General features: G+C 41.2%; 1 protein-coding gene across 4 annotated transcripts; it reads right to left on the bottom strand.

Moving 5' to 3' along the window:
- Positions 1-1180: 1180 nt before the first annotated feature.
- On the bottom strand, positions 1181-27210 carry abl2 (c-abl oncogene 2, non-receptor tyrosine kinase). 4 transcript variants are annotated; one of them, XM_030727518.1, is made up of 11 exons: positions 26590-26806; positions 12838-12969; positions 10018-10313; positions 9606-9878; positions 9256-9340; positions 8925-9102; positions 8585-8769; positions 8343-8495; positions 7994-8083; positions 7459-7641; positions 1181-5157 (listed from the first exon to the last, which is right to left on the bottom strand). In XM_030727518.1, exons 1-11 carry the CDS (start codon positions 26804-26806, stop codon positions 3344-3346), a joined length of 3606 nt encoding a protein of 1201 aa, XP_030583378.1. In that variant the 3' UTR covers positions 1181-3343. The 4 variants fall into 4 exon arrangements, with proteins under 4 accessions (XP_030583378.1, XP_030583379.1, XP_030583380.1 ...); XM_030727519.1 differs by having other exon boundaries at positions 3344-5157; positions 12838-12966; positions 26590-27210; XM_030727520.1 differs by lacking the exon at positions 26590-26806 and adding an exon at positions 13288-13462 and having other exon boundaries at positions 3344-5157.

Genomic DNA, 27210 nt, shown 5'->3' with positions numbered 1-27210 from the left:
AACAGTATTCATCAATATCTTTATTATTTACAATAGGCTTAACACTGATAAGCAAAACTTCACAGTAATATAATGTGAGCTTTAAATAAAAAACAAAACACAAAATATATATTTTGTACAATAAAAAAGTTAATGTTAACATCTGCCGTTTTTCCTCCCTGTTTAGATTCACATATTTCATTACGGTGTGTCTGTGTGTTGATTTTACATTGCACTCATACAACTGAAGAAGTGGCCTTTGGTATAATGATACATACACACGTTCTTCAGTGCTGTACTCCACATCAGGGAGACACGAGAAGAAAAAATAAACAGATCTGCAAGATAAATGTGGTGAACATAAATAAAGTCAATGTAAAAGACTGAGAATGAGTAGAAATTTTGTGGTCAGGTTTAAATATTAAACAACATTGGTCTAGAGATCAGGCTTGCGAGTTGGTACCAAATCAGTTCACTGACAATCACCAGCTGAAAGTCTTCTGTTTTTTTAAAGAATAAAATAAATAAAACGGTTCAGATAGAAATGTGCAATTTGGGGACTTTTTCCTTTTTCTTTCACTACCTGATAAGGCTTCTTGAGAGAGGGGCTCCACACAGAAACTCACCAGAAACTAAGGCCAATCTGGTGCTAGACAATTATAAATGTTTTAGACTGAAGATGGGATAATTAATGAGACAAAAAAAAAAAAAGCAGCTTGGTTTCAGTGCAGCAGACAAATATTTGTTTGTGTGACTGTACTAACAATATTAACAGCCAGAAATAACCATGATTAGTTACTGAGTTTACAAATAGAGCCCAACTGATATATTTGATTTAAAAAGCCGATATATTGATATCTTGGCCGATATTTTTTCTTTCAGACACAAGAAACATGAACAGATTTCCCTAACATTTGTGATGTGTAGTTATTTATTTATTCATTTACATTCTGCCCAGATTCTGCTTGGATCAGCTGGTTGTTCCAGACAGGTGTTGCCAACATGGAAGTTGCAGACTGCCCTCTGGTGGACACACTATGTAACATTAACAGTCCTAACGTGGATGTTTCTCCAATCACTTCTTCAGTTTTGTATTTTATTTCATCAGCTGTTATAATCTTTATATATATATATATATATATATATATATATATATATATATATATATATATATATATATATATATATAAACCATCAACCTCCAAATGACAGAAATCCATACTATAGTGATAGGATTATAACAATCTTATTAAAATGGAAAGTTTTAATGAGGGACTAACATTCTGTGATTCCTTGCAGTGACAGTGTACAAACTGTTTCACAAAAAGGCACCGAGAATTGTGAAGAAATGTAACATTTTTCATTTCATGTTATTAAAATGCACAAAAACCGTCTTGTTTGGCAAAAAAAAGAAAGGGCAATTTATACTGATGCACAATAACAAGAAAAAACAAACAAAAATTACATTTCTTTTTAAATACATGTCCTTAAGAGGCATTAAAAGTATTATGGACCTGCAGTGGTGTTTACAGATTTTGTATGTTTGTAACAAGTATCAATGAATCAATGAGATTGAGGCCGTATCCAGTGTACATTAATATGAGAACCAAAGCAAACAAATAGAGAATAGGAGTTGTGTATGTGCTGTACACAGTTTGTTTGTGCTCAAAAAACAGAGCAGATCTCTCTGGACTTATTTAGTGTCAACAAAATTAAAGTATGGGCCAGTAATTAAGAAAAAATTAAATGGAAAAAAAAATATGGCACCTTAAGAGATTAAAGAGAGACGCAGTTGAACATTCAACCAGGTTCAGAACAGAAGAATACATTCATAAAGCAGATATTCAGATCTGGGTGGATGGGCCTCAGTCTTGAAATACATCTCTTCAGTCAGAAACATTGTTCTTTATGCTGTGACCACACATAAATCTTTTGATTCCTGGATATGAAATAAATCAAATATTTACATAGCTTTTTCTCTCAAAATAGGTCTGTGCTTAAAAAACAAACAAAAAAAACACAATAATTTAAAATTCAAGTTCATACATAGACATTCTAAAAAGTATTTTTCTGTGAACCAAATAATGTACAAATTGCTCATGTGCTGAATGAAGACATACTGCAGTTTTTGAGAGATCAGTACTGTGTGATTAGTGTAAAGTAGGCCTCTGCATTTTGCAGCGTTCTTACATTAAATATGAGGCACTGAGGCCATGACAAGGCTACAGGGAATCCAGCACTGTCCATACGCAGAAGGACACTTATAAAAATACTGTCCCAGTTCACCTGCTCATGTGCTACCCTGTGCTCTCTCTTTCCTCACTCCATGTGTTTAAGCTCCAACATAGGAAAAAAAAAAACTATGCAGTGTGCAAGGATAACTGGACATAAATAATGAAATGTTTTAAGGGACTGGGGAGATTCCCCATTTTTGTTGCACTGTGTTAAGGTGTGAACATCAGTCTGCGCATGTGACAGCACAGCCTGCCCTGCATTCATTCATTATGTTTCAGTACTGTGGGGAATATCTGTCAAATGCACACATTTAATTTTGTAAGTGATCGCTAAAACTTTTCTTAAATTAGGTGGACATGTGGGAATGTCACAGTTAAAGCGATTTTTAAAAAACAAACAAAACAAAACAGACTAACCCCACACAAGTAAAAAGCAGGTTAGGTGATATTTATAGCCTTTTTACATTTGTCCCACTGGCCTATGCTACCTAACAAATGCAAAAGTCAAACTGAGATCCCCCATACCTCAAACAAGTTCACATCCTGATGTTGATGCAATTTCCAAGAATTTACATTACAATGGCTTCAAAATGGCTTATGGTCACTCGGTTCTCCAGACACAGTACACTCACATATTTGTAAAACAATGCTTGAGTTTAAATTGGGGGAAATAAACCAAAAGTTGTTTTTTTTTTTTTGTACTTTCAGTAAGGCTGGGCACAACCACCACCATTTTTGCTAGCAGAGTGTGCTTTACCTACTCTGTGGGCTGGCTACACACAGCTGATACACTCCACAAACAGTCAACAAAGCAGCCTTTATCAAGGCCACAAAGAAACTTGTGGCTAACTTGTTTCATGGTGTGACTTAAACCACATTTAGTTTGGTATAACATTTCTCAATATGTACAGGTTAGAACAAAATTAGTGTCCACACTGGCATTTTATTAAACTGATTTTGTAAACAATAAAAAAAAATTGTTATATTTTGTAGTGATTTCCACGAGGTACTTTAGAGACTCATCTCATTTTGTCCCCCAAAAAGCTGTCGACAGAACCAGAAACAACAAAAAACTGACTCAAAGCAATCTGTCGGGTAGTTAGAGGTGACGATCGGTGGTGTCACAGTGGCTACCTCTGTACTACATCGCTAATCTCTTTAATACAGCTGTGTAGGTTGTCCAGTACAGTGTTGGACCCCACACCACCTAACCCCCCACCTGACGATGAGGCTCTCAGTTCCTGCAGGCTGAGCTCCAGCTTCCCCACTGCCTCTCGAAAGGCAAATTTGTTCCTCGTCTGAGGAATGCAGTCCACATAACCTGAGCAGTAGTCTAGCAGCTGATGGCCAGCGTCCAGGACCTGGCTGCTGGAGGGGCTTTCGGAGCTGGCGTGGAGTGCGCTGCTCAGGCACTCAGCACACTCCAGCAAGGCCTCGCGGCTAACCCGCTCCAATGGCACCCTCTCTACTTGCTGCCTAGTTCGCCGCAGTGCCACTTTGGAACCAGCAGATGGTGCTGTTTGTGAGGGGGCAGTGGTGGTGGCCCCATTGGCCATTTTGGAGGGGGTTGTGTTTGTGGTGGCAGAGCAAGAAGAGGAAGATGCTGGAGGCACTTGTGGTGGTGGCACTGATGGTCTGCCTGTCATCGATCCTCCTGACATTCGCCCTGACCTTTGACCTTTTAATGTCTCCCCATTAATTTCCACGGGCGGTCCTCCGACTTGCTCCTCTCCATCGCCGCTGTAGGAGTGCTGCAGACTGCGCAGACTAGGGGGAGGAGGAGGTGCACACTTGGGTTTGACAAGGCGTGGCCTGTCCCGATCTGCTTGGTGCTCAGACAGCAGCTTAAAGCGGTTCCCCTGAGAGTCTAGCCCGACTAGGTGCACGTCACCTGGGCTGTGCTTCAGTGTGGGAGAGATCAGGACTGGAACTTTGTGGTTGTGAGTTGGTGCACCTGCTGCAGCCGATGACATGCTCAAGCTAGAAGACTTAGAGGGAGATGACCAACTCTGCTGCCTGTCCAGTCCTCCACTCTCCTCTCTACCCTCCCTGACTCGAGACAGACTGTCCGAATCCCCAACTTCCCCCCCAACCCCTGGTGCCCTAACCCCTACAGCAGTGCCCCGGGGTAGTAGCTTGGCTTTGGGCCTTTCCCTGATCTGTGCGGTCCCCTCATCCATCCTCCTCAGCAAAGTTTCTGATGGTCGTGCAGCCCCATTCTCTGGTTGAGAGGTTGTGGAGGCAGTTCTCTCCAGAGGGGGTTTAGCACTGCGGTTCCTGGGTAACGTTAGAGCCATACGCTCCAAGTCTGGCAGCCCAGCTGACACTGAGGAGGTAGAATTGGACCTAGGGAAGGGTTTAGGCCCACCAAGTATACTTCCACTCTCCTCTGAGGAGCCTGTCTTTCCTGTCCGTAACCCCAGTGTCTTTTTAATGAGTCTAGGGGTAAAAAAGCCAGCCAGCCCACTCCAACTACTGCCACTTGTCACTTGAGAACCAAAGCCTCCACCAGAGGGTTTCTGTCCAAAAGCTGCTCCGCAGCAGCGAGACTGCGCCTGGATAGGTTCCCCATGGGAGTGGGAAGGAGAGGGAGAAAAGCCCCCTAAACTGTCTGACTGGGGCAAAGGAGGAGGAGCACTGAAATCAGGTGTGGGCTCATATTTTTTGTGAGGTTGTGTCTCCATCTCCCGGAAGGAACTGCTTCTCTTGGGTGGCATTGGAAGGTTATGTTGGTGCTGAGAAGATGGTGATGAGGAAGAGGAGGAAGATTTCTTTTTGATAAATGAGCTAAAGAAGCCAGTCTTGCGGTCTCGTGTAAATGTGCCCATATCCTGTGCATCCTCTAAAAGGCTGCTGGGAGATTTATCTCGTGACTGCTGTTTTCTGGGGAGGGCTGGAGAGCCGCCTGATCGGCCATCCCCGCCTAACAAGGAAGACGCCCAACCTGGAAGGAGAAGAGAGGGAAGAATCACAATCATATAACAAAGACCAGCTGAAGTTGAACTTGATTGAGAACACAAATATCTTTGTTAAAAGGTTGCTTAATCTCTTAAACAAAACAGGTTATGAAAAACTGCCTTTTGGCTCACATAGGCTCATCTGTACATTAACATCACTCATATCAGTCAACTGATGTTGCTGTAATAAGACGGCCTATTCCCCCATTCCATTTCTAAAAGCTGTTCCGTCCTCCTTTGGGATTCATGAGCAAAAAGCATTTGAGGGAGGTGAATAGATTTCTTTTGAGCCCGTGCCAGTCAGGGATGTGCACACAGTCATTCAGTGATTTACAAGCTGCTGTTCTAAAAGACAGGATAATGAACACACTTCAGGGACAGGACAACAACATATACCAAACACAAACTGCACATCCTCTCTTGCATGAAAGGCTGCTGTGTCACTAGGCTCAAAGAGGAAGATGCATATTGTTTTACACTTCTGTTGACCTTTAAATCAGCACAGAATGGTGATCAATTTCATCGAAGAGGAAAGTGAAAAGTGGAAGTGAAACTAATAGAAGAGGAAACTGCAAACCCGTAATTCATTCCATTTACAAAACCTATGTGATGTGAGCAAGTAACAGCGGATAAGCGAACAATAAACTCCAAGTATCCACTGCAAAGTTCCTTCTCTTTATTAATATCATGCACATTTTAATAGATACTTCATTGATCCCAAAAGGGAAATTATAAATATAAAAACAGACAAACTTTAAATACTCTGATTCAGGGTGTGCATTGATTATTTTCTTTCCCCTAAAGTGGGGTTTTAGTTTGGTTTTTATTTTGTGAAATTCTGAATACTCAAATAAAATTTTCATTTGGAATAGGAATTCATCAACACTTTGTGTTCCTTTCTCAGTGACCAAATGCTGAACTGCATTGTTAAATTTGTCATTACCTTTTATTGGGCTTTGTATTATGTACAGTTATTCTACTATACTGTATTCTGTGGTTATTCCACATAATTTAGTTATTTGTTTCAGTATGAGTTAACACTGGTAAACAGCAGCATTAATGCCTAAAACAATCCTGTATATCCTGTATACCATACAGATTCAAGTTAACCCCCCAACCAATATGGATATTATTTTTATTTCAGTAAACCAAAATGTTTATTCACACCTAGTTTTAGTCAAGTATAATAACCTTAGGACCAAACTGTTACAGTGATATATGAGATGAAGAAAGGTACACATAGACAAGAGTTGACAGACTTTTTTTTTTTTTACATAAGACAACCCCCCCCAAAAAAAAGTATTTCCAACATGAAGTTAATAAATATATAAATAAATAAACTTAAGACAAACAACAGAAAATGTTATGTACATTTATAATTAGGGTGAGTGAACAGTGTTATCAAGTATTAATTGATAAGGGACAATTAATGCCACAAAGACAGAAAACAAACAAAAGCTTAATTCAGATGATGACATAAGTATGTGTCACAGCGAAGAGGCAACTGTTTATTTGAACATAAAGACCAGTCAAAACATGAGGGGAGTTTGAGATGGAGCGATCACATGGGTCAGATGATAAGAGTTGGCATCATTTTACTTGAACAATTTTGAAGCAGATAAAAATACAAATGTACATGAAGCTAGTGCTTGCTGAGTGGAGCTGTAATGTTGTTAAATCTCAGGACAAAAAGTGCTCACAGGACGGCAGCGACAAATGTTTACTCAGTCTAAACTAGATGTTCTCTGTGATAATGAAGGACACAAGACTGTTTCCTTTTCTGTCCATTAACCCCCATGTAAAGACTGCATTCACTTTGTATCTCCTTTATTCTTTCATTGATGAATATTTTATGTTTTGTGGACTGTTTATATTTATTCAGTGTCTGTATTTTTATTTGATGGCTCCACTTTTATTTGGTGTTGGATGACATGAATGTGAGCACTAAAGTTTCATGGATGATTACCCCCCCCCCCCCCCTAAAAAAAAAAAAGAATACTTAAACCTTAAAAAAAAAGCTCTTATTAAACAAATTATTAAGCAGTTAAACATAATTATGTTGACCAATGTGTGGAGACTTTTGCCGCTGGCTGACCAAATGAATGACAGATGTCAGATGGCACTGGTAATCAATCAGCTGTCAAAGAAAATGAAAGCCCTTCTTTTCAGATGGCGGGCCTGGCGTCGCTGCAGACGACTCTCTGAATCAGTTTCCTCTGGCGTACCTGCAGAATCATAAAGTGTGGCACCAAACTGGTTGGTAGTCAGGTGGACACGGCTGGCTGTACCTGAGTGACCACGTGTGCTGTGGTCGGTGCGGCCGTCCAGTCCACCCTCGATGTTTTCCTTGTTTTCTGTGTGCTTGTGGAGTGGGCGAGATTTGGAAGGCAACAGGGGCATATCATGACTGAAAGAGTGCAGCGGTCCGCTATGATCAGAGGACGCGGTCTTACAGAGCTCCTCTGCCACCTCTGCAATGTGAAAAGAAGAAAAAAAATACTCAGCTAAGAGGCAGTCACTATGCAAATCAACACAAATATGAACTGCACATTTACTGACCAGTTAAACCCACATACTGGAGAAAGTTTAAAAAGAGATTCATTGATTTGTGAAACTGTAGCCTGTGCATGTTGACTTGTTCTTTCTCTCCTTTACTTCTTCTGCCCTCACATATTTTGAATGCCTTTCTAAAAGTCAGTAGTCTACATGAGATCTAGTTTGCATGATCAGTCAAGTCACTGCATGTATTTTAGAGGCTCAATAAGAGCATGTTTGGAGCGCCACAAAAAGCAACGAGTCAGAATAAGCTGCATGTTTCTGTACCTTCAGAAATGCTTGAGCCATGAAACATTGTTTCGAAGGCTTGGTGGATCTCTGCAAACGATGGTCGATCCAGTGGGCTCCACTGCCAGCCTAACAGAATGAGAAACAAAAAGACAATTAAAAAAAGATTGCATTACAAGAAAGCAGTGTAACGATTACATGCAACTTAAAATGGGTTATTAAGTAAGCTTTTTATTTCATTTTATTTTTTCCCCCCTCACAAGACCTGTATACAGACTTATTTTAATGACTCAATTCAGACTTGTACACACTAGCACTCTCTGCATATCTTTGAAGTGTGGTACAACTACTTGGTGAATAACAGGCAGGTAAAATAACATGCACTCACATGCCCTCATGAGTTCATAAACTTTGGGTGGGCATCCCTCAGGTTGCTCCATGCGATAGCCTTTCTCCAAGAGATCGTAGACCTGAGACAAATCGATACCCGGGTATGGAGACATGCCATAAGTGGCAATTTCCCAAAGTAACACTCCGAAAGCTGTAGGACAGATGAGTTTGAAGGATCAAAAATGAGCACACTGAAAATTCAAGAAAGCAAAACAAGACTGAAAAAGATGTACTGCTCACCCCAGACATCAGACTTGATTGAGAAGGTGTTGTACGCAAGGCTCTCTGGTGCAGTCCATTTGATGGGGAACTTGGCCCCAGCATGGGCAGTGTAGGTGTCACCAGTCATTAATCGGCTCAGGCCGAAATCAGCAACCTTCACAACATGATTTTCACCGACCAGGCAGTTCCTTGCTGCAAGATCCCTGAGAGGGGAAGAGAAAAAAGAAAGTTGGAAAATTAGAAAAAGACACACACACACACACACACACACTTACATGCATGCATGCACGCACGCACACACACACACACACACACACACACACACACACACACACACACACACACACACACCCCTTACCTGTGTATGAAGTTCTTTTTCTCTAGATATTCCATGGCAGAGGAGATCTGTGTGGCCATGTATAGCAACACAACAGCATTCACCTCATCCCGTTCACACTCTCTCAAGTAATCCAGTAGGTTGCCATGTGGCATATATTCAGTCACAATGTAGAATGGAGGCTCTAATGTACACACACCTGTGGGGGATGTAGCAGTTAGAATACACATCACAGCAACAGCTAAGAATGTCTTTAAAATAAAGCATGTATGTTTTAAAAAAACAGGGAAACATATAATTCATTCAAAAGAAGGGGGTGATTTTTTTCCCCTCATTGTTCATAAATACTGACCCAGTAGCTGAACGAGGTTTGGGTGTTTAACCTCTTTCATAACTGCCGCCTCTTTCAGAAATTCTTCTACTTCCATAGTGTCCTCCTGTCATTGCAGAAAAGAAAATAAGTTTTGCTTTTCTTTTTGGTTATTTATTTATTTATTTTTTAAATCAGTGGGTTGGACAGAAACAGGAAATGGTGGGAAATGCAGCACCAAAAGGGTTAATCACATGTAATACAACAGCCCACCTGCAGGTGGTGATCTGTGATAATTTTTTGGCCATGCCCCATAATTAACAGCTACAAATGTGATACTTTACAGCTACAGTGATAAACAAATAATCCATATATACAAAAACTGTTCTAACCTTTAGTGTTTTGACAGCCACAGTGAGGTTGTACTTTTTCCACACTCCTACATACACCTCCCCATACTGGCCTCCTCCCAGCTTGTGCTTCATGGTGATGTCTGTGCGCTCCATCTCCCACTTATCATGGATGGGTGACACACCGTACACTGTGGGCTTGTTGCATTTGGGTGCAGGGTAGTGCAGTGTGGTGACCAGGCCATCAGGTACAGTGGAGTGGTGATGGACCAACTCCGCCAGAGTGGCAAATCGGCTTTCAGATGTTACATATACCTGAGCCATCGAGGTGAACAAAGAAAAAAGAAAAAAGTCAAGATTGTGAAGGAAGCAGATGATGTTTTTCTTTAAAATACCACTCTAGTGAACCCATTCAAAAACCCAAACACAGACAAACATTCAAGTATCCTTCTACCTTTCCATCAGTGGCTGTGTTGATCCGATAGTGGTACACTCTGCCCTCATAGCGCAGAGATATGGATAGTTGTCCAGGGCTGCTCTCGCTTTCCCGCACCAGAAAACTTCCATTGATCAGTGATGAGAGTAGATACTCTGCAGCACTGCGGGAAACAGGCCCGTGGTACCAGCTATGCTTCTCCAGGCTGTTGACTGGTGTGATGTAGTTGGAGGGAACCCATCCCTGACCGTTTTTAGACCTCACTTCACTCCACTCTCCATTCTGGTTGTAACCCAACACGCGCAGCTTCTCACCTGGACACAGGAGGAGAGATTTGTATAAATAAATTAAATGGTGCCTATTATATAGGAAAAAGTGTAGTCAGCTTATCAGTATTTCGTCAATCAATTTAGACAAATCCTACTACTTCAAAACATACCTTGTTTTGATTTATTTTCTGTTTAATTTTTTCTCAAAAATATAGGGAAAAAAAACACTTCAAATAGCACTACATTGCTGTAATGCTTTGATAACAGGTCAAACAGAAAGAAGAGGTTTCACAGGCATGACTCGCCTCTCAGTAAAATTACATCAAAAGCTATGGAACAATGAAAGGGTTGGGTGAACATCATATCTGTCACAGAAGGCTAGGCAAATCTAGGCCTGTACTGACTTGGTCTGCTGTCTCTATCTGTCTGCCTCTGACGTCAGTGCGAGAGACATGAGGGAGCGGAAAGGCTGATGTGCTGGAGACTTTAACAGGGAGGCACAACAAAACAGTGAAAGGCACAGTGATCAGACTTGCCAGTTGGATAGAGATTTGGAGAAAAAGAAAATAGATTAATGTGGAAATAAAAAAAAAAAGAGGGTAGTGGCAGGTTGGGTGTGATAGTGGAACCAAATAACACATACTGCAAAGGAAGGGGGTATTAGTCTATCAACCTTGTCTGCTCACCTTCCACTAAGACTCTAAGTTTACTCACTAATCCATTAACATTTTCTTTCAGCAGCTCTGATGATGACATAGTGTGTCATCTATAGGTGGTGTTCAGACTAAAAATCCAGCATTAAAATAAAGCAAGAGGCTTTGCTGGTGGTGCAATAAAACCTGAAGCAGGAGGCTTTAAAAGTTTATCAGATGCCAAAACACCGGACACTAGTGTATAAAACTCACAAACAGGATAGTTGCAAGATAGTTCTAATTAAAGCAATTCTTTTCTTCTATCACAGGGTGAATGATAGAAATACACAATTCAGACCGTGACTTTTTGTTACGGCATTGCTACAAGACGGCCCTGGTGCCTCCTGCACTGCTGCTGTCATTTTTTAAACACAGGGCAAAAGTTTATTTTGAGCAAAGTCATGGGCTATCATTATTTGCCTAATATCTTAAACTCTGAGAAATAGCAGATACAAGGATTGTGTAATAGGCTGTTCACTTAAACAGTGCAATGCAACAAACTTTCAAGTAAAATAACTACCGCGAGTGCTGTTAGAACCCTATTAACATTCAACTAACCAGTGCTGCAGGGCTAGCTCCTAAAACTAAACACACTGTACTAGCAATCAAGAGAACTACATTAAACAAAGATGGTTATCCACATCCAGCCCACCAATCCACTGGTCTCCTCTGTGTCTGCCTTCTGTGCCCCAAGTTTTGTGGGAGTGGAAACACTGACTGTCTCACTGTCTCACACTGGGAGCCACATGTGCCTGAAGCAGGGCTTTGGTCTGGCCTAGTCAGGCCTGGCACAGAGAAGAGACAATGATTAGCCCCAGACACGGCCTGTTAAGACCCCCTCTGTGACCGGCCTCTGCCTGCTGTGCTTATCCACCTGCTATTATTCCAGTCAAGCCGATTTCATATTAACACAGCATTAGAGGCCTGCTGGCTGTTTCCCATGCAACAGAGCAAAGAGTGGGACAGATAGGAAAAGTGAAGTGGAACCTGGGAGCGCACATGTGCTTGCGTGTGGGCAGGAATCTCAGATTCACTCCATGAGTCAGGGTCTAAACATCATTTCCATCCCAGGCAGCTGCCATGGAAGTCTTAAAATGATGGATAATTAACACACTGCCATATTAAACACATTAGAGTGGATGGTGACAGAAGCCTGGATGTCTGAAAAATATTATGAGGATATTTTAAGCTCATCGCCCCAGGGAGAACTGGATGAGTGAGTTAAGTGCTGCTGGATGAGAGAAAAGAGGTCTGGACTAAAAGAAAGAGTGCGTGGACTAAGAGGCAGAGCAAATAAGAAAATTGCAATTATGGCAAAGTACGAGCATCACTGGTGTTTCAGGTAACACTGTCTTGTTATGAGGTACAATCTGATTTAAGTGCAATGAATAAGGAAGTGGAAATGCCTTAGGCTTATAGGCAGTGTGAAAACTATAGCATTAAAGAGCTAGTGGAATGTGGGTGTCTGAGGCTCAGATACTTGCTGATGTCATAAGATAATCTCTATTGACACACGGCATTCCTTTTGGACAACACCTTTCCAGGTGGTGCTGACCTGATACCATTGCAAGCACTGCCTTGAAGATTTTACTGATGACTCTTCACGTATGGATATCACTGTGCTCTGTTGCAACATGTGTTGTTTACAAAGGTGCGGCTGTAATGATCAAAGATGGAGAAAAAAAAAAAACCTCAAGTGTTTGGCTGTAACCAGGCAACAACATTTAGTGATGATAAATGGAAAGAATGCGCTAAAGTTTTTGTGAAACCAGTTTGTGGTGGTGAGACAGCTAGCAGGTAAATATCAACCACCTATAGAGATTTTAAGGCCAAGGTTATTCAATTTTTCCCCCTCCAACTTCAGACTAGGATTTTACCTTTGGTGATGCTGAGTGTGTTGTCTCCACTAGCAACAAAGTCATAAAGTGCAACAAAGAGGTTAGGGTCGCTCTCGGTAGCGCCCAGTAGGTTCTCCTTGGAGCTCCAGCGCACCGCCTCTGTCAGAGCTTCTGGTGAAAGAGGAGAAGCAAAAGAAAAGGCATTTCATTCACACAGGTGAACAAAGCAAATCATAGCTCCACTGTTGGCTGGTACCCTCAGTGAAGAAAACCGTATAAAAAAAAAAAAAAAAAAAAAAAAAAAGACAATACAATTTTGCTGACTAACAGTCTTCTTTGGTAGACACTTAATACAGAAAGTTGTCCTGTACCACTACTGACCTAAAGATCAACAGTACCTGAGCTGCAGGGCACCCCAGCAGCAAATCTGGTGACCCATAAAACCTAACATGTTTCCAGAATCCTAAGACTATCCTGCTGATTGTCTACCTGTCTTTCGAGGCCGAGTCCCCAGTCTGAAACCTGTGCGGAGTTGACAGCCACTCAAAGCAGCCCACTCATCATCAAAACTGCCGCTCGCCTGAAGGCACCTCAAAAGCATCACTTTACTCAACCAACTCTCTTTATGAACACTTATCACTAGCTACACAAACAGGCCTGCTGTGGGCCAGCTATAGTCTGAGATAGGAGTGTCTCTGCATTTTTATTTGTGAAGGGTAAAAGGGAGGAGCTATTAAACCAATGGGATGGGAAAGCTCATACAGAAGGCTTGAATGACACACACGCACAATGATGAGTTAGTACATGCATGGCTAACACGTATGGTGCTTTACAGCTGCTCCCAACATTGCTGCATGTCTGGACAGCTGCTTAAAGAGTGGGAGAGGATTGCAGTGGAATGGAGGGAAGCCAGATGAAGAAAAGGCCCTGCAGTACAAAGAACTGCACGCAAACAGAGAAGCTGCTACATAATTTTTTTTTTTTTTTTTTTTTGAGTATCTTTAAACATATACAACGCCTTTGATAAAAAAAGAAACAAGGGCCTAATCGATGTAATCTGCCTGTACAATGTTATTTTACATTTTAATTAGTGAGAAAAATAAGAGGTTCACAAAATATACACACATTTTATTTTAAGTGAAAGCAATACCCCTAAATCTTAATCATATTCAGTGTCAGATGGGTTTATTCGGGAGGCTGTGGTTTCTAAATGTGCAGGATTTCATTACTGATTTGTGTTTATAAACAAAACAATACAAACTCCAAAATGATGGCAAGAGAATAAACAGAAGTGCTATGTTTTCGCTCTCATTATTCAACACCTGATGTCATCTCCAGCTACCACCTACATGTACAGGCAAATGTTTAACAAAGCAATTAGCTGATTCACAGCAGATTTCTTTGTCCAGGATCAGCTGCACTAAAGTCACTTCAACTATCAAATCAGATGATGTTATGTTCAAGATTACACAACAACATGTAAAAACCAACATTTGCTGATCAATCATCATCATCATAGCATCACCATTCCTGGAAGATCTCACTCAACCTCAACACACAGGAGGTACTAAAAGGGTCTCAGGTTTTTTGGAGGCCATCTAAATTCTTTATCAATAGCAATTACAAATTCATAGGAGCAAGACATTTGGTCTTCTATTCCAATATTAGCCGTCTACAAAACTAAACAACTAAACTAAAAAACAAAACTAAACAAAAACACATGCTACAAAACCAACAGGAAACTGGTGCAATAAAAAAACATGATATTGGCTGTAAAACTGAACTCTAATGCCAGCAAATGAAAGAACAATCACACACAGAGCTCAAGAGTTTACAATTCTTTTGGTCGACAAGGTTTGATGAAAAACATTTTATCATCAACCCTGTGTGATTAAGGCAAACTTTTCACTCTTTATCTGGTTAAACCATGTCAAATACTTCATTTTCACCAGACCAGTCAATTTAAAACACTGAGTGACAATTATGTGCGACTGCTCTAAATCAGACAGAGGAACAAAGCTGGTAGAAACCCATCAAGAATTTACACCCCCCCCCCCCCCCCCCCCCCCCCAATACTTACACAATTTAGTAGGCACACAAAATATACATTAGTATGAGAGCAGTGTTTTTCCAGTGTGCCAGATCTACAGAGATAAAGGCTTTAAACAGGACCTAAATCTTGTCCCCTAAAATGCAGCTGTATGTAGTATTCTTTCCAGTATGTAACAATATCTATATACAAAATTTGCCCACCTTTGTTCCGGACCAGCATGCACTGCAACGCAGCACTAGCTGTGACCTGACTCAGCCACAATTCCCAGTACATCTTCTGCTTTGGTTTGGACAGCAAAAAGCCTCAGAGTCCACAAAAACGCTGTTTTCCTTAGTTCACTGCGACTCCAAACAGTTTTTTCTTTTTTTAATCCAATTGTGTCTCAGACAATGGAGACTGTCGAGTACATTACCTTGGCAAAAAAAATAACTAAGGAGCTCGAGCCGGTTCTTTAAGTCATCTTTTTTCACTGTGGAGTACAAAAGTTGTACACGCAGCAATCAGAGACAGAGCAAGACGAAGGCATCCTCAGCCAAATTATTTACTGATGTTGTCCTGGACTTAAGCCGCCCTAACTTCTGACATTACAGTAGTGAATACCAGTCTCCTGCTGAAATCTCCCCACTAGCTTTGATGTGGCCTAAGGGAGTCAAGATTTCCAGAGTCCATCTGGAGAACACAGGCACCCATGACTGATGTTTGGAGGCTGAACACACTCTGAAAGATGGCAAAAAGTGGTAGAGAGAGGGAGCAAAAAAGACATGTGGTTTTGGGGGGGGGGGGTCATGCACATACAGAGGTTTGGGGGTAGGGCAGGCTATATGGCATGGAGAAAAGATGTGTCCATGTGTGAGTGTATGTGTGCTTAGGGAGTGTGTGAGGACTGTGGCCAACAGCAGATGGCTGGTCTTGTTCCTCCAGGGGGAAGAGGTCCTATTGGCGTGTGCATAAACGTTCATGACTGCAATTGCTGTAGTCAGGCCGAGCCAACTGTCAGAGCTGCTCCTCTTACATATTTACATATCAGATTGCTCTTCTCAGGAAGTTTTTTAATGAAAAAGTGATATAATGCCATTCGTCAAAAGGTCCCAACCTGAGAAATCTCAATTCTAGAGAATTCCAAGAAAAACAACATAAAGAAACTCCTTCACTAATGAGTCAAGATTCCAAGGGTTAAATTAAATAACCTGATTACATTAAATTCTTTTCACAGCACAATCTAGTTCCATAAAATTGGTATTTTTTAAATACGTCTTAAATCAGGCAAGATGCTGTGGCCTCATGTGCTGAAATGTTTGATTGAAGGAGCAGTTGGCCAGCGCGGGGTATGTCGTGTGCCTGTCCGGGTGCCTCAGTGAGTGTGTGTGCTGTGAAGTGCAGCACATGCGCGTTCTGAAGAAACTACGGCTTTGTGTTGAATGGAGCAGAGCGGGTGTTTGCAAGTCTGTGGAGCATGCCAAGCCTGCACCCCTAAGACAGCTGCGACAGAGGTGACCCTTGTACCGGAGTACACATGCTCACATCACATGCACAGATATCAGCGATGATACCATTTCCCTGGCTGGGAAGCAGCTGTTTGAGTGTTTGTGCCTACAAGTGTCTATAAAACTGTCACATCACCAACCAAGCACCTTGTGCCAAATATTAAACTACACAATAATATCTTCTGCACACCCTAATCAAAAACAATACTGATTGTATCTGAAGCCCATGACCAGTGAGGTAAGGTGGTATTTTCAGCTGCTGGAGAAGAAAACATAGCAGCACGACATCCAGAAATAACTCTGCACAGCACATAGTGACGACGGTGTGAAGATAAACGGCTAACTGCCTGCAGGAAGTGCGAACAAAAACCCGACACAATACTGCGGATGAATACACATACACGAGACATTATGTGAGCCTGACATGCCTGATCAGATCCTGCAGTGTATTCCGAAACAGAAAGAGTGGAAAGTTCGATATCCTGGTGGGAGGAAGAGGCCCAGAGGCTAAAATTCATGCTGTAATCTACCACCTATGACTATCTTTTGACAGTCACTGATTATCCTGCTGCTTTGTACCAATTATCTAAACTAAGGTTTTTTTTTTCTTTTTGTTCCAACTCTCATAAATGCTTTAAGAGTATGTGACATTTTTAGATTTGAGATTTTTTTTAACATACACAGAGAGTTTAAAGCCGCAAAAAAAAAGCTTAACCCCCCCCCCAAAAAAAACCCAGAGCAAAATAGGGTAAAATTACCAAATGACTGGCTTTACAATCTGTACAGTATATTGCTATGTGTACCTTTAAACATCTGATCCAATACAGATGATTGATATGATTATGGTTAACTGAAAGTTTTAAGCAAAATTACAAACTCAGACTTGTCTCAGACGTGCACTGCAGCCCTGAATTTTTCAGGTGCATGTGAGAATGTCAGATAATAAATGGTCTTTAACATGCCGGCTCCCTAGTACAATGTCTGAGCAGATAACGGTCCAGTGGGTTCAGAGTCAGAAAGAGGGAGTCACGCGCCCTACCTCTGGCACCCTTGCCCTACACCTCAGACATGGGCTACATGTCAGAAAAGACAACTTCAGTTTTTTGTCCCAACCAACAACAATTCTCTCCAAAAGGAGTTCACAGGTGAAAAAAAGCAAGCAAAAAACCCCAAACTAAACCAAACTAAACCAAACCAAAAAAACAGCAACAACAAAAAACTTATTTCAGGTTCAGGTTTTCTTCTTTTTTCTGTTGTAGGTAAACTCTTTGGGTTTTGGACTACTAACTGATATAACAAGACACTGACTGAGGAAACAATTTGTAGCGAATGAAACAACCACTTGACATATTTGTAACATGCAGCCAGGGTCATAAAATATTGGTGCTACTGTGTGTAGGACAAACAATTTATCTAAGAAACAACCTTCAACTAACAGCGACTGAAATAAAGTAACAATGTAGACAAACTGATATTAAATGGACTTGATAGGATATGTTTTTTTAATACAGTATTTCAGTAACTATTTTAAATCACCACCAATCTGTATAATATATGGAATCAGTCACTGTTAAATAACTGTACAATTCAAGATAAATCATTACCAGAGAATTCCTTGCTTAAAATAGGCCTTTGGGGGTGGGGGGGGACTACACATGAAAGCATGATTAGTCTGCATCTAGTTAAGGCAAAGAGTCTGCTTTACTTTAGCTCCCAGATTTTTATGCATTTTCCTGTTATTTTTAGCCATTTGATAAACAAAAATATATTCAAAGCTTTAGTACATTACACCCAGGCTACACCATTACACCCTACTTAAAAAGTTAAAAATATTTTGATTACAGTACTGGCTATTTTTCTTTCCTCTAATGGAACACCAAAAACCTGAATACTGGAAAAAAATAATAAAATAAAGGGTGAATATTATGTCAATAAATTAATTTGTTTTTAAGACATCACCAAAACCAGTCAACAGAAATCCAAGGATGGTGGAGAGTCAGTTGTTGTTCATGAGGACTAGACAAAGGACAATAGCCTCATTAATGCCATATCACGTGTGTGTGTGTGTGTGTGTGTGTGTGTGTGTGTGTGTGTGTGTGTGAGAGAGAGTGTGAGTGAGTGACAGAGAGAGAGAGTGAGTGTGTGTGTGTGCGCGCGCAAGAGTGTGTGTGTGTGTGTGTGAGTGAGAGTTAGGAATACATTTCTTGTTTGTAAGCACTTGAAATGTATAATGTGAAAAACAGAGCTTCTGCTTGCTGTCAGTTTCAAACAGCCACTCATTTAATCAACTATGGATCTATGTCATACATACATATGCACATAATAATCATGCTCTTGTGCAAACTGTTTCCTGTTAATACTGGCAGATTTACATCACCCTCAGTGTTGCAAGCACCTCTGAGAAAACAGTAGCACATGCTGGTACACTATAGCCCATTACTGGAAACGCCTCGTCTATTCATCTACTATATTTCCATGTAGCCAGCCATGGCTACAATAAATACACCAATAAGGGAGTGGACGTCAGGATGGGCCCAAGGAGCAGTTGGATCATCCAGGAATGGAGCCCTAACTGATGCCTCACCCTGCCTCTCCCCTCTCAGGGCTTGTTATGGGTTGATAATGAGCTTTAAGTGCTTCCCTCTAGGTGTGCTGGCAAAAGAGCTAATTGCTACAGTATTGTGACAGCAGAGAAGAAGAGGGCCATATAATGCTCCAACACTACAGGGGTCTGCTTCCAAAATGGGGCCAATGACATGAGCTGACCAGTCAGCACCAATTTGTGCGTTTATTTCACTAGACAAAATGCAAATTGATGCGTGCGTGTGTGCACACACACACACACACACAAACAAAAAAGCTTTAAGCGTTAAACTGGAGTCATCTAGGGTCACAGATTATAGGGATTAAAATATCATGTATTATGATATAAAATTTCAGACCAAAGCGTGTTTACTTTGACAAGTCCCCACAGGTAAAGAGGTGTAATTACTAATTACTACAACAGAACTTTCCAAAGCCTAAGGGGACACTCTCCTTGCTACCACCTCTGTGCTTTTCTTCAATTTTTGCAGTGTTTATTGAAGGACTGGTGGACTAATCTTGAAGTCTGAACAGCTAATCAGTGTGTGGTGTGGTTAAGCCGTGCTAGGGTGTGGGTTTAAGCTGCTTTAGCCTCAGTCAATTTAAAGAACGAACTGGAGCCAAAAGACAAAATATATTACATTGTATGCTTAATCATAAGATAGTGGAAATGCCCATGGCTGCAAAACCAACCCACTGGAGCATTTATATTTACTTTATATGCCCTGCTGAATCACTGCTTGATTAGATTATTTCTCTACTTGTTTTATACATAATCCAATTATCTATTTAATGTTACTTACTGCAGCATAATTATTTAAAATTAAACATGCAGTCCTTTACATATCAAATCACTGAAAGTAATGCAAAAAACAAATACACACAAAAAAACAAAACAACTCTGAATTTTTGAACTCTCCGAATAATCAAATGTATCACACAGGATATCTGAGTACAGCAGTACCACAGCGCACCCAGATTAAGGGCTTCTGACAGACTGGTTATCTGGTGGGCAACTATGCTTAAAGAGCAGGACACACTGAATAATCCTCAGTAAGAGCTTCACCACATTACAACTTCACTGGCGAGGATGGAAAGAAAGGAAGAAAGAAAGAGCGTATGAGCACGTACATGCATGTGTGCAACTGCTTGCAGTAAGCATGTGCAAGTGTGTATTTCTAGCCAAGTTTCCAGCCTGCAACCTAAAAGATAAGATAAGCAGCGATGATAATGCCAGCAACAGAGGATTTATACTAAAAGCGAATCAGCGCTTAACAGGTTTGGCACAGAGACTTGCACCCCCCCCACACATTTGCAGTTTAACAGTGAAAACTGATTTCACTGTGAGCTACTTCAACAATTTGGCTAGATCTTCCTAGAAAGTTTAAAACATTTGGTGTTTTGGTGTTTTTAAGCTGACAGATGCAAGAGATGGCTTTACCATCTGCACAGCCAATCACTCACTGTTCTGATTAATCCTCACCCTTTAATGATAAAAGCCACAGAGAGTTGAGGCCAAGGAATAAAAACTAGGATTGTGGTTTTGGGAGCTACAACATTGACTGGTAGCAGATGCAATGGCTTAAGGCTGAAACTGGGAGTTGAAGAGCGAGCAAACAACAAACTTTGGAGAAAAAAAAAAAGAAGCTCTTTTTAAATCTCCACCTTGTTATCTTATCAAATATCATTTGTGTGGTAATGGTTTATAGCATGTTCATCATGAAGCGTTAAGATTTAACAGACATTTTAATTTTCTTAGATTTGGGATTTAAGCCCATCTCAACATCCAGGATTCAGTAGAAGTTTGGGCGAGGAGCAAATTCTCAGTCTGTTTGACAGAGAGGCTTCACAAGTATTTTGTAGTACAGAGTAGGTTTGGGATGAGGGAAGCACAGACCAACATAAATTATTTAAACACACATCTATTACAGAGAGCACAATGGTGAATGTAATTTTCAGACACAAGCTATGTTTATCAGAGTTAAGAATTATCTGCACAGAAACACCATGCTTCTGTGCAGCATCCGTTGTATCACACTGATTGCAATCTCTGAGACTCATCAGTTTTGCCCCAATTTCTGACCCAGAGGAGGTGTGGTCATGGCTCCTCCTAGTGGTTAATGGGAGTCATTAGGACTAAGAGGTTTCTTTTTATCAACATATTATCTTTACTCCAAGATATTATCTTGCAAAGGCAATTAAAATCTTCCTCACAGCCATAAAGGTGTCTGAAACAGCTCTCCCAAGATACTGCACTGGCTGCTGCAAGACTTATCCTGGTTGTTGGAGCTTTCGCACGGAGTCCACAGAAAAGCAGATTTGTCTCTAATCTAATTTCACCCGTGATGCAAATCAGCTTAGGTCCTTGAATCCTGGATCCAGGAATCTCACTTCTCCTCTGGGCAGATTTACCAGTACTGTATTTTAGATACAGCCGGCTCTATGTGCATCATGAGCACTGCAGTAAAAATAAATAAATACAAAAATATCCAACCCACTGATCTGTCCCAATTTCTCTGATCTGTTTAGAGTAAAAATAGATCAGACTTGTTTTATTGAATTTATAAACCTTTCAGAAGTACTGTGGATTTTCTTTGCACATAATAAATGTAGGTTATCTTTAGTGAATGTGACAAATATGTGAAGTGACAAACCGCAGTACAACCTTGAATCAGAAATCCCATTCACATTCACAGGACACTCCCCCCACTGCAGTGTATATCAGATGAACCCACTGCAGACATGAGATCTCTGAACTCCTGACAGAGCTAAAGAAGGGGACTATCAATATGTTGCTGCCACTGATTCATCAATACTGCAACTGAACCAATAACCCTTCGAGACGGATGTTTGAACAGCTTCCTTTGAATCAACACAGAGACAGTCTGCTCCTTGTTTGTCCTTGTTTAGCTCAGTGTTTTTAAAGCTGGCTTGTCTGTCTAGTGGGGCTCCGTCTTATTTGCAGACAGGGATGCGACATTAGATTTGAACTGAGGAAAATTTCAGCAGGGGAGAAGGGCGGATTCACCTTTTCTAAATTGGCTTAAGAGAAAGGCTGCCCAAAGCTGGAATTTACAGATGTCTTCACAGTACGTGAACACAGAGGGGAAGCAGAGTCCTCGAGCCAAGCATATCGACAGCTAATTTACACCAACAGCCTCCAGCCTCATTTGTCACCCAAAACGACAAATGTGGCATACTGATAAAAACTTTAGTGGAAGCATGTGCACATAATACCCACTGATACTAGAAAGACAGGCAGCAGCACAGAGGCATGAGTTCGGCAGACAAACATGCATTCCTCACAGACTGGCACCTTCAATTACACCCCAAGAAAGCATCATTAAACCTTAGAAGTATGTTAGTCTGTTTTATACAGTATAAAGTTTGTTATGTGGAAGCTCGAGTAAAACACCCTGTAGATTTCAGTATGAATACAGCGATGCCAACAGCCATAATCCTGTATGCATACATTTTTAAAACTTCTTTTTAAATCATTATCTTGAAAATAAAACTTTTGCAAATGCAGATCCTACCTTTGGATTTTTAAACGGCTGCATGCTCTCACTAACGCAGTGATGGAAACATAGTTGAAGGCCGATAATTGGGGTCAATGTCAGCAGATACAGGATCACTGCCTGGTCAACCTTTCTGGTGCTGTTTGATTTTTCTTTTTTGTGTGTTAGCAAGCAAATAAACAGCTGAGAAACCACCAAACATTTCATTTTATACACTTTTGAATATAGAAAACATCCTAAACATTTAAGATTTTGCTAATACCGCTAGCATTATGACATGAAGTTTGAACCATGGAGGCTAACATTTGTGACATCTGCCCATATCTACAGTGCCAAGCGCTCCTTCAGCTGTTCGACACTTAAATACATGTCTCAGGAGTGCAATGACTGAAAAAAGCCTGAGGGGGCTTGCATTGACTGAAACTGATGCTGAGGGTGTTCTGCTAGAGTACAACAAGAGAGGGATGCAGCAACTTCAAATTTCTGATTATTTATTGCAGCAGCTCAGTACTGTCTTGCTGTTGCACCTCACTGATTCTGTCTGTGTCTGTTTTTTTGATGTTGCTGCTGCCAAATGTAGGTATCAAGTGTAAATGCACATTCCTCTGGGATATATCCAGTATAGATGTTGTCTGTTGGTCTTATGTGTTTGTTCCTAGGCTAATCAGATTTTTATGGGGGGGTGTATAGGTGTGGTTAGCAAACACTCAGGAAAAAAAAAATGCATGCATCAATCTCTCTCTCGTGCCTGCTACGTTGCAGGGGGTGGGGGGATAGTAACGTGGTGTACTATGAATTTAAGTCCTGTTGCTGCCACTGCAAACCCATGCATAAACATTACATTACAGTACTGTGTAAAAGTCTTAGAACACCCCCAATATTATATTTTTATATGTTTGGAAATACAGTAAATATGGGAAAATCAGTTTGTACAGTTCTAACAAGCTTGAAAGTCAATATCTTATATGAGCACCTTTATTCTTCAACACAGCCCGAACTCTCTTTGGGAAGCTTTCCGGTAATTTCTTTAAGCAGCCTTCAGGAATAGTTCTCCAGGCTTCTTTAAGAGCATTCAAAGCTCTTCTCTGGATGCTGACTGCCTCTGTTCTGCTCTCTGTTAAGATGATCCCACTCTCCTTCAATAATGTTAAGGTCTGGGCTTTGGGGAGGCTAATCCATGACTGATAGTGTTCCATTGTGTGCTTTTTCTATGTAGGCATGTTTTTACTACATTATAAGTGTGTTTGGGATCATTGTCATGCTGAATAATGAAGGTTTTGCCAATCAGATGATACCAGATGATACTACATGGTGGATCAAAATCTGACAGTACTTTTTTTGCATTCATATTTCCATCAATTTTGACAAGATCCCCAACACTACCGTTTCCCCGTTTCTTAAGGACATGACTCTCAGATACTGTTCATCTGCTGTAGACAGTTTTTAGGCCTGCCGGTTCTTTTGTCCTCTGCTTGTGCAGTTTCCTAAATTTAAGGACCCCACTGCACACCATGCTGAGATATGCCAAATTCTCCACTGACGTCTCATTGGGAATCACCATGTCGGTGCAAAGATTAATTTATGCCTGTAAAACTGTTATCCTTGGCAATTTTCATAGATTCAATTAAAGAGATGGGGAAAAATAATGTGTTTTTGTGACAGGCTGCTAGTAACAAAGTTCCTAAAGAGACAATTTAAAATCGGTTCGTTGCTAAGTTGTAGACAACACTGGTTCATCCCTTGAGTTATGTACCTTTTATGACTCAGTCTTAAGCGGCTTAACAAACAAACAAGAAATTTCTCTGAAATTGGTTGGGTACAAGAACTGGAAAATGAGTGAAAAGGCAGCCAATTTCCAAAGGAAAACTTTGAAAGGCCTTAGAAAGCCTGAAGAGCTATTGCTCAACAACACTTAAAAAAAAAAAAAAAAAAAAAAAAGATGAACGTCTGGCTGCTTGGAAGCAAAATATAAAGAAATGAGGGCTGGCTCAAGACTTTTGCACAGGACTGTACATCAAACCCCACTGATGTGAAAAAACAAAACCTCACCTCACTGGTCTACTCACACAATACATTTTACTTTACTGCCATGGCACCTGAATTCTTCCACACGGGATCAATCAAGTTCATCTTAACTCCCATGCATGATGTCATCATCAAATGAACAGAGATCCAACTTCATCACACACTATAAAACTGATCATTTTCATTTAGTTATTTTCCCTCAAAATAATGACAAATAATATGAACCGAAGGAGCTCTCACACATCACAAAACATTATGTAAAAATAACAACTTGCTTTGTGGCTTTTGGTCATACTAAAACAGCAACTGTGGCACACACATTTCAGCTTGTAAAGCATCAGTATAGCAGATTTGCTAATATTATTAACAAACTGCCAATAATGTTTTGTTTTGGTAAAAAAAAAAAAAAAAAGTGATTACCTCATAAGAATCAAAACAGCTTCCTTAAAAGTATAGGTCCAACTGTCACCCACAAGGACGTGTAAGATAATGCTGCATCATTACTGCATGAATAGACTACAAGCAAAAAGGCAGTTTTATATTCAGTGAAAGACAGAGCACAGTTCCAAGCTTCCTCACTTAAGACTCTTTGTTCTATTATTGTGTGCTTTGAAGAGTAGCAGTCTCTCTGCAGAGTGGCTGTGTGACTGCATCCTGGATGCTATAAAAAGGCTACTCCTGCCCCGACACTGGAGAAAACAGAACAGTGCCGACAGTGAGCAGTGTTGCACTTAGTGGGTTTGCTTGTCTGTGTATGCACTTCAAGCTGAGGACTGTTACTTCTGAGATGTGAGAGCCAGGAATTGAAAATGCTTTCCATTCCCAAAAGGTTGCACCTTCCATGTGTCCTTGCTCACTGCAGTGGCGGGAGGGAGTTTGGTCTGGGACATCAGTGGAAAAAACTGGGCGAGTTGCACCAGTAGTTTTACATATATGCAGCATGTGTGAAGTACACATTCACTCAAGGGCACTCACGAGTCAGAAACCAAGCCAGCCGCAGGTAGACATCAAACTTCTGACCAAGTTTACGCTCAGTGTTCAATCAAGATGTGTGGGCAAAGGATTAGGAGAAGCTCTTTAAGAATAAAACATATTATAATAAATATGAGAACATACAAACCTAATGGATATTCTATAACCTCCATTACTTATAACCCCAGAAGTGCCATTAAGCAACCAGTCGAGGAGGCTTTGAGGAAGAAGCCTCGCCAACTCTCCATGACTCAAAAGAGAGAGATACTGAAGATCTGCAAGCAGATACCAACTTGAATACATCGCTTTGAAGCTCAAACACGGGCGGCACCTCCTCGTTTTTTTTGTTGGTGACCTCTTTTTTTGTATGGCCCCTAACCCACATTACTTTTTTTAATCATTTGAGCAGCCTTATGAATTATCTGATCTTCTGTGTGAGGCCAGACATGAACACGACAGTATGATAAGAAAAGAGTAGCTTTAAACCTTGATGTGTGTATAGGGTAGTCATATAAGAGAAGGTCACTTAAATAATTGACACATTTGCCATTAGATCAATCTGTGCAGTCAGTTTGCTGAGTGTGTTGTAACTGTAGACACGAGGATGTAAGCGAGCATGTGAAAACCACTAGGTACTGTAATGTGAGCCTGAGGTGGTTGATATTGTGAGTTAATGGAGTGGAATTGTTAGTCAACCACCGGAGGCAAGAATCAGTGTTTCCAAACCGGGTATCACATAGAGGGGCCTTGGAGGAAACAAGTTAACCTCTGGGTATGACCCTTTGAATCGAGCAAAGGAGACTCTCCCTCTCTTCAAGAACAGTATACCTCTTTTGGGATACTTTGGTGGCATGGACCATATACATACGTCCCAACAAAGTAATGACTTGGAATCAAATCACGGCGATACATTTATTGCTCTTTAGTAGATAGCTGACATATACATAATATGCATACACAGACAATGGAGAAATTAACACACAGTAAAATGGATGAGGCATGGAAAGCTAATGTTGGCTGGCATGGCTATTTCCGCTAACGCGTCGTTGTCAAATAGCATGGAGTCGGTTAGCGAATCAGCAAAAAGCCAAAAAAAATCTAAATCAGATAGATTTCATCTCCGCTTCTAGTTTTATAAGTACTGATTTCTCTTTACCTGAATGCTGCGTGAATATATTGATCCCTGGATCGGGCATATTGACTGGAGCTGTCCTGCCTGGCGGTGTCCCGGTGCTACTGCCGGGTTCCCGGGGTCTCCTCCCGACGCCGCTCCCCCGGTTCCCCTTCCCTTGGTGTGGTTGGGGCGCGTGGGGCTGTGGTGGCTGGAGTCCGGTCGATGTACCCTCACCGACGCGGCCAACCTGCTGTCCCATCCCGGTAGTTTGGCGTGAGGACGTTCGGGACGAAGCGAGCAAACCCCCCCTGCGCGCGTCTGGTTCACATTCCCCCAAAGGTGGAGCGGCCTGGCCCGAATACTCTTCCTCAATCCCCTCCCCGCTGTTCTTTCACTGGGCTAACGTGAGACTAGCCCGTGTTAGCTCCCCTGGTTAGCCTGTTAGCTAACGTTAGCGGCTATCAGTGAAACCCACCCACCCTGCCTTTAACAATAAAATCCCAACCCCGGGGTGTGACAGCAATTGCCTCTAATCCCTCGGTCCGGGTGGCATCCGAGTGGTAATAAAACACACCCGGCTGACTATATTCGGTCAAATTGAAGCTAGTTAGAATCGTTTTGCCGTTGTCCGGACGCTGCGCGCCCCCTCTGACGCCGCCATCT

Source organism: Archocentrus centrarchus, chromosome 4 (genome assembly GCF_007364275.1).
Source record: "Archocentrus centrarchus isolate MPI-CPG fArcCen1 chromosome 4, fArcCen1, whole genome shotgun sequence".
In the NCBI taxonomy this organism is placed as follows: Eukaryota; Metazoa; Chordata; class Actinopteri; order Cichliformes; family Cichlidae; genus Archocentrus; species Archocentrus centrarchus.
This window is presented reverse-complemented; position numbering and strand designations above follow the sequence as displayed.

Excerpts from the sequence above, each read along its gene's own strand:
- abl2 (XM_030727518.1), bottom strand. The coding sequence starts at position 26,806 with ATGGGACAGCAGGTTGGCCGCGTCGGTGAGGGTACATCGACCGGACTC. Across the intron at positions 12,970-26,589 it reads TATATTCACGCAGCATTCAG|AAGCTCTGACAGAGGCGGTG; the intron begins GTAAAGAGAAAT and ends CTCTTTCACCAG. Across the intron at positions 8,496-8,584 it reads AATCAAGTCTGATGTCTGGG|CTTTCGGAGTGTTACTTTGG; the intron begins GTGAGCAGTACA and ends TCTGTCCTACAG.